At 40.6% G+C, this 11,457-nt stretch overlaps 1 protein-coding gene across 1 annotated transcript in view; it reads right to left on the reverse strand.

Annotated features, from left to right (window-relative positions):
* The window catches only part of SYNE2 (spectrin repeat containing nuclear envelope protein 2), a 374,975-nt gene that overhangs the window by 79,721 nt on the left and 283,797 nt on the right, over nucleotides 1-11,457 (reverse strand). Inside the window, 6 exon segments of the mRNA XM_017892401.1 lie at nucleotides 2,182-2,337; nucleotides 4,448-4,624; nucleotides 6,316-6,462; nucleotides 6,878-7,060; nucleotides 8,331-8,463; nucleotides 10,598-10,794. Coding sequence (XP_017747890.1) covers nucleotides 2,182-2,337; nucleotides 4,448-4,624; nucleotides 6,316-6,462; nucleotides 6,878-7,060; nucleotides 8,331-8,463; nucleotides 10,598-10,794 — 993 coding nt within the window.

The raw sequence follows: 11,457 nt of genomic DNA on the forward strand, positions 1-11,457 counted from the left end.
CCTTGTCTCAGTCAACACTAGTTATTTTTCTAACGAGCAGAGCGAATGTTAGAAATGGTTTTCTATTGGTAAAATTAATGGATTATTATTATTGTTATTAGAGTGGGGTCTTGCTTTGACACCCAGGTCGAACTGCAGTGGCATGATCATAGCTCACTGTCACCTTGAATTCCTGGGCTCAAAGGATACTCTTCCCTTAGTTTCTTGAGTAGCTGGGACTACAGGCATGCACCACCATGCTCGGCTAATTTTTAAATAATTTTTTGTAGATTCAAGGTCTCACCATCTTGCCCAGGCTGGTCTCGAACTCCTGGACTCAAGCAATTCTCCCACCTCGGCCTCCCAGAGGGCTGGGATTATAGACATGAGCCACTGCACCCAGCCTTAATGGCTTATTAAATAACATAGTGAATATCAGAAATGGGTTCTCACTGGTAAATTTCATATACTCAAGATCCATGGATTGGCTAAACTACTGTAGATACAATTTCCACCCCTACTTGAACAGGCTATAAGAACTGGGCATAGCCTGTTGCCTTCACCTGGTGCAATAATCCCTAAGGTAAGTCCTTATGTGGTTTTTGTATCCAGTTTAAACTCCAAGGATTCTGGTTGCCTAATGTTGGCCATAGAGATACGGACGCTTGCTTCTGGAATATTACTATGTCTGTCTTTCATGCAAAGCGGTGGTTGGTGCGCTAAAGAGGACAGAGAGGCTTTGCTGAACTTATATAAACTATTTTTAGAGCGTGCTTGCTAATCTACATTTCTATAGATGGTGGCATTGTGTCTGGAATTTGTTTTATTACAACTTGGTAGTGAGGTTGTGGGAAGAATAGCTAAACTTAATCCATTTCAACCTTGTTCAGTGGCTACAATTATCTATCAAAAAGAGAACCAACTGTGTAAGACTCGCTTGACTTAGGTATATTTGCAACTCTTTGTAGGTGAGGGACCAAAATGTCATTCTAAAACATGTGAACTTCATTCTGTGGTCAATCTGGAGCCACTGGAGGATTTTAAAATGGAGATTACTGTGACCTGTTGCATTTCAGAAATATCCCTCTGCAGCAATGTGGAGAATGAATCAGAAGGAAATGAGGGGGAGGCTGGCAAGTGGGCTGGAAGCAGCTGCATGAGACAGGCCTGCACTGAGGGTGGTCTGAAGGAAGCCAGCCTGATTGAGACAGACTGGCCAGACAGTAAGGAGTAAGTCGAGAGCACCTAATGAGAACCGGAGGTAGCGACACGCATGAAAACACCTTCTGGGCTCTGGAAAGAACCACCTGCTAGGGGACAGTCCAGCATCAGGCTGCGGAATGTAGGCTTCAAGTAAGGAAGCACACTGACTCCAAGGTGGCTGTCAGAAGGCTAAAGTGGAAATGGCTCATGGGGAGGTGGGAACAGGATATGAGCATGTGAAAAGGCCTCTTACGGTGGTGCTGCTGCTCACATTTACATCCAGTGCTATCCCCTAACCTCCTCAGTAGAAATGCAGTCCGGCCAGACTTTCCAGCCCTGACAGTGACTATTGCAAGGCCGTCAAACAGGAAGTGCAGAAACAGCACAGCGCGTGCCGCCTGCCATGATGGCGATGGCAGAGGTGCTTTGAATGGGCAGCAGTCATAAAGGCAGTGCTAAAGCAAGATCAATGTGCAAAGACTGAGTGATGTGGCAAAGCACAGCTGAACAATGGACAACACCCTCAAGCCCAATGTGATTCAGACAGAGGTTCCAAGGGACAAGTGAACTTTTTAAAACACAATGCATGATAGGTAGAAGAAAATCATTTTCCTCTGAAAAAACACAGAATGAAATGCTAAAAATAATGAAACCTTTAGAGTAATTTTGTGAACACTGGGCAAAATGATTAAACAGATGGAAAATTGGAAAGCATTTAAATCAAAATTCCCTTTGAGCATTTTTCCCCAAGAGTACTACTCAAAACTCTTAGGAGAACAATACTGTAACGGTGAAAATACATTCTTCTGCTTATCAGAAAAAATGGCACTTCGCAATTTCGTAAAACCCATGGGTCATCTAATTGACATACAAAAATAAGTAAATAGAGGGGAGCTGGAAGAGAGTCTCCATAAACTACAGCAACTTATCCTTGGGGCAAGAGAGGTGACCGAGTTGCCGCAGTTCAAGGATTGGGCGGGACACTGTTCTCTTCCTCACCTGACAGTCCAGGAGCAGCTTCTGCACTGAGATCACACTTTCAGGTTTTTGTAAAGTTTTCATTCTCTCTTCTTGTGCTTCCATCCAGTTGTTCAAAATTTGTATTTTATTTTCACTCTCAGTGATACTTTCCAGAAGTTGTTCTAAATGTTGTATCTAAGTGATGAATTTAACAATTACAAAAAATGTTAAAATGTATGTTTTAAAAGGTAAATACCATGATGTCATTTTTTAAAAAACAATTTTGTTTCTTCTCAAATTTCTAATATTTCATGTAATAAGATGCTGATAACTTTTGAAATAAAGATTCATAAATCAGAAAACAGAATTAAAGCTCCTCTTAGAAAAAAAATATCATATTTCAGGTGAAAACCAATCTGCTGAGAAAGGTAGCTGTTGTGAGTTTCAGATGTGAACAAAATAAAATGTTCCCAACATTCGATATTTTTCAGTCATCTATTAATATATGCAAAGTGTAAGAAAAATTTCTTTCTTCAGACTTTCTGCATTAGAGTTCTTAAAAATTTCTACCAATATCAATAATAAATAATTTATCAATTCAATAAAATAATCATTGTCTTTAATGTCTGTGATTCTTGTCATAATTATAATATACGTACATTTTTATATTCTTTTTTATAATACCTTGTAAGTACTGTGTCATGACATAATTTTTTTTTTTTTTTTGAGACGGAGTCTTACTCTGTCACCCGGGCTGGAGTGCAATGGCGCAATTTTGGCCCACTGCAACCTCCGCCTTCCAGGTTCAAGCGATTCTCCTGTCTCAGCCTCCCGAGTAGCTGGGGTTACAGGCACATGCTGCCATGCCCAGCTAATTTTTGTATTTTTAGTAGAGACGGGGTTTCACCATGTTGGTCAGGCTGGTCTTGAACTCCTGACCTCGTGATCTGCCTGCCTCGGCCTCCCAAAGTGCTGGGATTACAGGCATAAGCCACTGTGCCTGGCCTGTCATGACATAATTTTAAAAGGCTGCCCAGCCAGGCATGGTGGCTCATGCCTGTAATCCCGGCACTTTGGGAGGCCGAGGTGGGTGTGTTACTTGAGGTCAGGAGTTCGAGACCAGCCTGACCAACATAGTGAAATCCCGACTCTACTAAAAATACAAAGATTAGCTGGGCGTGGTGGCAGGCACCTGTAATATCAGCTATTTGGGAGGCTTGAGACAACTGCATGAATCTGGGAGGTGGAGGTTGCAGTGAGCTGAGATCGCATGACTGCACTCCAGCCTGGGCAACAGTGCGAGAATCCGTCTCAAAAAATAAAAATAAAAAAAGGCTGCCCCAATGTTTCATCAAATTAATACAGTATAATTTGATTAATTATTCCCTGACAGTGCGAATTAAAGCATGGTACCTTTTCACCGCTGTAAACGATGCTGAACTGAACACTCTGCGTATCTTTTTCTTTTTTGAAGGACTATCTACTTAAATGTGTAAGAGGTGACTTGCTTGGTTAAGTGATAAGATTATTATTATGGTTCTTTAAATTTTCCAAACGCTTTCCAAGAGAGTACTTAAGCCATTATCAGCAATGTATGAACGTGACAGCTTTGGGTTTTGTCCTCATCTGATTTTTTTTTCTAATGTAATTAAGTGCATTATGTTACACAGTGTTTGAGTATCTGCTAATGATATCTTTCCATGTTTATTTGCTAACTATAATTTCCTCTTTTGTGAATTGTCTGTTCATGTCCTTTGTCCATTCATGTACTTGTTTCTTAATTGTGTAAATTCATTTGTATGCATTCTCTACATAGTAAACACACCAATTATCATTATGATTATATGTAAAGTATTTTTTCAGGAATAAGTTTTCCAAATCTTTTCAAGAGTCACGGAGTGAAAATCTACCAAAAGCCACATGCATTTTCTTTCTTTTCATAAATCTTTTCAAAGCTGAAATAGCTTTGCCCCTTTTGAACATCTGCTTTCATAGAAAATGTAAAATCTCTGATCATTTAGGAGCCTGACATAATACTTGACATGTTCCTAAATAAAATTCCTTCTCTTCGCTTGCCTCGCTCAACTTCCCACTAAGAAATCTCAAATATAAGAACTATTTTCATATTATCTTATAGGTACCAATGGAGAATGCTAAAACATAGGATTTATAAAAGGTCTATGATTGAGATGATTATTAGGCTTAGCAATCAGTTAGTCAACTAATTGAACGTCTTTTTTGATTTTTCAGAGAGTGTATTTTACAAAGGCCAAACCACACATCCAGCTGTGACCCAGGAACACACCTTTCTATTCAGCATTCCATGTACACGGTGCCACTGGCGGTTCATCTCCCCCAGGTGCTCTGCAAACTCTGTTCTTTCATAGCGCTTGCTTTCTACATCACAGGTGCTTAGCTGAAGTAACGACTGGTTAACAAAGTCCACTATCCACTGTTTATAGTCCATTTCCATTCTAAACTCCTAAAATAAGCAAAGTTAAACACCCAAAGCAGTCATGAAAGTTGGTCAGATCAACTGGATTTCCCTTTATGTACTTGAGGGAGGCGCCAAGCTCCCATCCATTAATCAAGGGGCACCTGTCAGGAGTTCCTTTCTACCCTCCCCAACCTACACCAGGAGTTGGCTTTATTGGAGTAGAGATTCTTTCGGGGAATTACACAGAGATGCATTGCTTTCAAATAGGCTGAAAAGTCAGAGGGGCACTGTGTGTGGCAGTTGCTATCATCTGAACTGAAATCAGGACCCAGGATACGACAAAGCTTCCTGGGGGAGGGTGCCCGTGAGCTGTGCGGGAATTCGGGGCCATCCTGAGGGTTCATGGAAACAACCAGATGGGAAACAGGAAGGAAAAGCTCTCTCAGAAAACCCAGGATATCTTTAAGGAACTCTTGTCATTTAGGCAGCTTCCCTGTTCCTTCGGGGATAGGTAAGGCCTCTCAGGTGGCTTTAGAAAGTCTGGGTGGCTTTAAGTTGTACAGCAATCCTAAACCCAACCAGGGCCAACAACGTTTCTGCCAAACCTGTCATTTATTGATTTTCATCCTTGCAAAGCTCTAGAACCTCTTTTGGAGACACCCGGGGGTGACAGCCATGTGGTATGTGCTAGGTTGCTACAGCCTGTGAGAATACATACGTGCAGACTTTTCAAAGATTTTACAACACACTGAAGTTAGGATGTGATGGTACATAAAAACAAAATCCTCTGCTAATATCATGCTTGGTGATTAAGCCATTCATCTTCTGCCTACCAGAAGCTAGTTCCATCAGCCTGCATGGTCTTAAAGCAATGGACCACACGTGTCACACATCTTTGTATTCCCAGTGGCCAGCATACTGCTGAGCACACAATACATGTTTGCGTGTGGCTCATGAAATATTAAATCTACTTGAAATTAAATATCACAGAGAAGGCCACATTTATATCTCTTTGTAGAAGGATCTCAATTTTTTCTTACTCATTCTCTTACTCAAAGAACATTTCATTAACACCTGTTAGAGGAAGGCAGGTATTGGGATAGGCGTGCTATATTTTAGTGAGGTGAAGGACAGCCCCTGGTCTCAAGAAGCTCAGTCAAGGTGGGGAGACAGGCAAGCAAACCAATAATTATAATAATGCATGATGGGAGCTACTAATAGCATGATGGAGACATCTAATCCAGGAAAGTCACCTAGTCCGGCTGGGAGAGTCAGGGGTAGATTTCCAAATGAGGACAACTCGAGCTGACTTTGGAAGGATGACTAAGAGGACGTATACAGTTAAACATGGGCCCTGGCATTCCAGGTGGAGGGTGCAGCATGTACACAGCATGATGAGGGAGAGCACCAAGAACAGTTAAGGAATCAAAATCACTCTGTCAGGCAGAGCCGGTGGTTAGTGGGGGCAGTGGGGTGGGGATAAAAAGATGAGACGAGAGTCTGTTAAAAGCTTGCTTGGGTTGTCCTGTGGTGATGGGGGCTGGCAAAAGGAATTTAAGCAGAATAAAAGCAAGTCTACTAACATCTCTCTAGAATCATCCACCACGCCAGTTTCCTACCCCTAGAATTCGTTTTTCGAAATTATACCCTATGTGTCCCTTTGTCCAGCATTACCCCTCTAACTGATTAGCCTTCTTGTTTCAATGAAAAGACTTCTGCTTCTTTTGCATAATTACCTTGTGCTTCTGAAGAAGATGTTTAACTTGAGATGCAGAACTTGGTGAATGCACGGAGTCTTCATCTGAAGTTTGATGCTCCACATTGTTCATCCAGCTAATCATTTCTGTGATTGCTTTACGAGATGGCAATTTCTCCATTTGAAGCTGTGAGAACAAAATGATTTCCATTTAATTGCCTGCAGTTAACAAAATGAATCAGGGCTTCACTAAAGATGATATCTGGTTTGATAAAAGGTCTTGCTATATAATTACGCAGGTTACTCAAAAAAACAAACCCAGCATTCAAACTTAGAATAAGCGACCCCAAAACAATGACAATGACCTTCACATAAACTAACACAGTGGCAAAGATAAACTGAGAAATAAAGTAATTAAGCCTGATTTCTCTCTTAAGAAAAATCCCATTGGAGGAGGGTCCAGTAATTAAGACCTATATTCAGTGGTGCCAGAGAAAAATGGGTAGTGTCAATGAAAATTATTGAGTCAGAGAAATAATTTCAAAAGAGTTGTGAGCTAACAAGTGAACATTAATTCAAATGCTGAGTCTCTAAAGACTTACCTGGTGAAGTTTTTCTTGAATATCTGGAAGTTGAGTTATGAGCATTGTCCATTTTTGTTCAAACTGTGCTAAAGAAGCTCTCAGCGTAGCTGTATCAGTTTCCTTCAGGTGAAGAAGCTGGTTCCCGGTACTTATAACAGCAGTCTTCAAGGAGGACTTTTCATCAACTTCTTTTGAAAACTCCTAAAGGAGAGTTTTAAAATTTAGAAACTTAAAATTTAAATATAGCAGAAAGTAAGAGTCAGAATAACTGGCTAGGGTCAACAATTAAACATAGTAAATACTTGAATGTGTATACACACACACACACACACACACACACACACACACCTTTTTCCTACTGTCGGACATTACATACACAATGGGGAACAAAAGAGATGGAATGCACACCCCTCAAGAAGCTTATCACCCAGTGGGTTAGTATTTTTAAAAATAAGTCATTATTTAAATGGTTAAGTTTTACAATAAACTATGGAACCCAACAAAAAGTGCATATTAAATGAATTACTTGAAATAAGTTTGTAATTAAAATATTTAAATCTTTCCTATGTAGAGATTCTTTCAAGTATGTTGAAAAAAATTACATTTTAATACCAAAGTGAGTAACCACAGCTACAAAGTATGAAAAATGGAAAAAAACCAAGAAAAGTCTAATGGAAAAGACTACGTTTCATAAGTGCATTGACCAATAATCATTACATAATTATATTACGCGAGTAATACCTTTTATTTCCCCAAAATTTGGGGATATTTTTTGAATTTTTTTCCAAAAAAATCTCAAAACAATGGAACAAAAGCTTTTTAGTAGATATATCAATTTTGTTTACAATAATTTAAAACTATGCCTTTATTAACGTTAAACATTTTAAGTTAGTAACCTTATAAAGTTGTTTTTGGGTCTTGTATTTTTTGTATTTGTAAAACATGACCTATGTCAGTGCAAGTTTTTAGAGACTGAGTTTCACTCTTGTTGCCCAGGCTGGAGTGCAATGGCACCATCTTGCCTCACCGCAACCTCCACCCCCTAGGTTCAAGTGATTCTCCTGCCTCAGTCTCCCGAGGAGATGGGACTACAGGCATGTGCCACCACGCCCGGCTAATTTTGTATTTTTAGTAGAGACGGGGTTTCTCCATGTTTGTCAGGCTGGTATCAAGCTCCTGACCTCAGCTGATTCACCCACCTTGGCCTCCCAAAGTGCTGGGATTACAGGCATGAGCCACTGCACCCAGTGCAAGTTTTAAATTTATATATATTTTATAGGGTCAATTAAAAATATATTTTATCATTATAAATGAATGAACAGTATAAACAGTTCTAGGTTTGAAGAATACAGCTACTATTTGCCCAAGTCTTATTCCTAATCCACAAATAAATACGAAAGATTATCACATCAACCCTGATGCTTTTTCCTTGATATTTATGTCTGGCCAGTAATAGGCTATTACAACTTACAAAAAAATTGTCGATGTTGCTTCTGATTGTATCCAAGTCCTGAGACACATTGAGGGACTGTTCTTTCCAGTAATTCAGAGTATGCTGGGAAGATTCCAACCACTTGGTTAACTGATCCGAATCTCTGCTATAACTAACAGGAGTAAAGTGAGAGAGAAGGCAGATTAGAAACATACTCTGATAATGATATGCATCACCAGCAAATTGTCTTCTTATTTTATTATATGTTTTCCTATGTTGATTAGTCCTAACATTCAGAATATCGTGACGTTAATAAGGATTATATCATGTTTTATACCATGCCCCAAGTCTGATGCCCCTGGCATTTTCTAGGACTCTCTTCATCATAGCTAAGCAAGAACAACGAAGATTTCAGGCCGGGTGCGGTGGCTCACGCCTGTAATCCCAGCACTTTGGGAGGCTGAGAAAGGTGGATTGCCTGAGGTCAGGAGTTCGAGACCAGCCTGACCAACATGGTGAAACCCCATCTCTACTAAAAAATACAAAAAAATAGCCAGGCATGGTGGCACATGTCTGTAGTCCCAGCTACTCAGGAGGCTGAGGCAGGAGAATCACTTGAACCCGGGAGGTGGAGGTTGCAGTGAGCTGAGATTGCACCACTGCACTCTAGCCTGGGCAACAGAGCAAGACTCTGTCTCAGATAAAAAAAAAAAAAACAATTAGGAAGTCTAAAGCATTCTTTTTTATTTCTTATTACAGCTATACAAAAGTATACCCAATGAAGGGGCAGAGATTTTTATTCCATCAAATATCTTCTATAAATTTATTCATATTAAAAATATAGGCCAGGCACGGTGGCTCACTCCTGTAATACCAGCACTTTGGGATACCAAGGTGGGAGGATGGCTTGAGCCCAGGAATTTGAGACAGGCCTGGGCAACATGGCAAAACCCCATCTCTACAAAATATACAAAAATTAGCCAGGCGTGGTGGCATGTGCTGTAGTTTGAGGTACTCGGGAGGCTGAGGTGGGAAGATTACTTGAGCCCGGAAGGTCAAGGCTACAGTGAGCCATGATCATGCCACTGCACTCCAGCCTGGGCGACAGAGTGAGACCCTGTCTCAAAAAATAAATAAATTTATTTATTTATTTATTTATTATCACACAAACCTTTCCTTGACTCTGAACTGAGAATGGCCTATGAAGTCCATATGTGATACGGGCTTTACGAGGTATGTCTTCTTTAGTCTGGCAAATTTATTTAAAAGTCTTAGAACAATTTTTTTCTTTTTAATATTTTGAATGTAAAAGAATCACACATTTTAACAGATATGGTCACACACACACACACACACACACACACACACAGCATTTGTATAAGCTGTGTAACAACAAACTGCTGTTGGCTAAACACCCAACATATTTGCCCGAGGTAGTGAAAATATTCAAACAAAATTCTGCTCTTCTTGTAACTTTTAAACTGCCTTAGGTTAAGAGGCAGGGATGAGAATGAGGTTTAAATGTTCCATGTTCTCCTCCTTCCTCACATGGTTCAAGATTATACTAACTAAGCACAACAAATTCTCCTTTGTTGTGAGCTATTTCAAACTACTCTGTTAGCTAAAATCATTTAATTTTTTAATTTAATTTGGAAGAGAGTAGGAAAGAGCAATATCATGGTATAAAGGTAACCTATATATATTTTATAACATAATTCCTAGCTTCTATAGAAATGTGTAAACTAGCTGGGTGCAGTGGCTCACACTTGTAATCCTAGCACTTTGGGAAGCTGAGACAGGAGGATTGCTTGAGGCCAGGAGCTTGAGAGCACCCTGGGCAACAACGTGAGACTCCATCTCTACAAAAAATTTTATAGAGGTATAAAATTTTATAGAGCTATAAAAAATTAGCCAGGCATGGTGGCCTATGCCTGTAGTCACACCAACTTGGGAGGCTGAGGAAGGAGGATCTCTTGAGCCCTGGAGTTCAAGGTTGCAGTGAGCTATGATTGTGCTACTGCACTCTATGCACTCCAGCCTGGGTGACAGGGCAAGACCCTGCCTCTTTAAAAACAAAAAAGAAAAGAAAAAACGATCACAGCAAACTGACTACATGTTATGCTGTGTCTAGCAAATCATCAAGATTCTACATCGTGTTTAGCCCAGAAGAGGGCCCCAACTGCTTTAGACTCCCCAAGAGAAAACAGCATAAGGTGGGTTGCAGGTAAAATTTAGGTGACTACAGAATCCCTGAGGTCTTTCTCCACAGAACAATGTGAAGCCAGTCCACCCCCAAAAAGGCAGACCTGAGCAGATGCTTGAGAAGTGCTTGCAGCCTGTGGAGCTCATGGTCAATTTTCTTGTTCAGGGACAACCACTGCTCTTCCAGTTTTGCGATCTGGCCCTCTAATTCAGGACAGCTCACAGACGCCACCAACTGTTTGCCTTCGTTCAGAGTTTGGTAAAGCCGGGCGTGTTTTCCACCAATGTTTCTTTTTATTTGCTAATAAAAAGTAAAGTCATAAAATGAATTATTTAGAAAATAAAGTCTGGCAAGCTATTCACAAATACTGCATTTAAAACTGACATTTGTGTCTACTGATGAAACAGTAACACTTTCCCAACCTTCAAGACTATAGTCTGACTAGATGCATGATTAATGGTTTATTGGTCACCTTTCATGATAGGTGTCCAATCTTGCATTTCTAGAGCACAGATTCAACTCTGTAGACTTACTGGCTGGGCGCACTAGCTCACGCCTCTAACTCCAGCACTTTGGGAGGCTGAGGTGGGTGGACCACCTGAGGTCAGCAGTTTGAGACCAGCCTGACCAACATGGTGAAACCTCCTCTCCATTAAAAATACAAAAAATTAGCTAGGCGTGGCGGCGCATGCCTGTAATCCCAGTTACTTGGGAGGCTGAGGCAGGACTTGGTGGCCTGCACCTGTAATCCCAGCTAGTCAGGAGGCTGAGGCAGGAGAATTGCTGGAACCCACCCAGGAGGTGGAGGCTGTGGTGAGCTGAGATTGTGCCACTGCACTCCAGCCTGAGCAACAGAGCGAGACTGTCTCAAAAAAAAAAAAAAAAGAAAAGAAAGAAAGAAAATAGATTCTTGAGTGGGGATAGTGTCAGTCATTTACAACTGGATCTGATGGAAACTTCTCT

This window comes from Rhinopithecus bieti, unplaced genomic scaffold (genome assembly GCF_001698545.2).
Source record: "Rhinopithecus bieti isolate Rb0 unplaced genomic scaffold, ASM169854v2 scaffold_20892, whole genome shotgun sequence".
Lineage (NCBI taxonomy): Eukaryota > Metazoa > Chordata > Mammalia > Primates > Cercopithecidae > Rhinopithecus > Rhinopithecus bieti.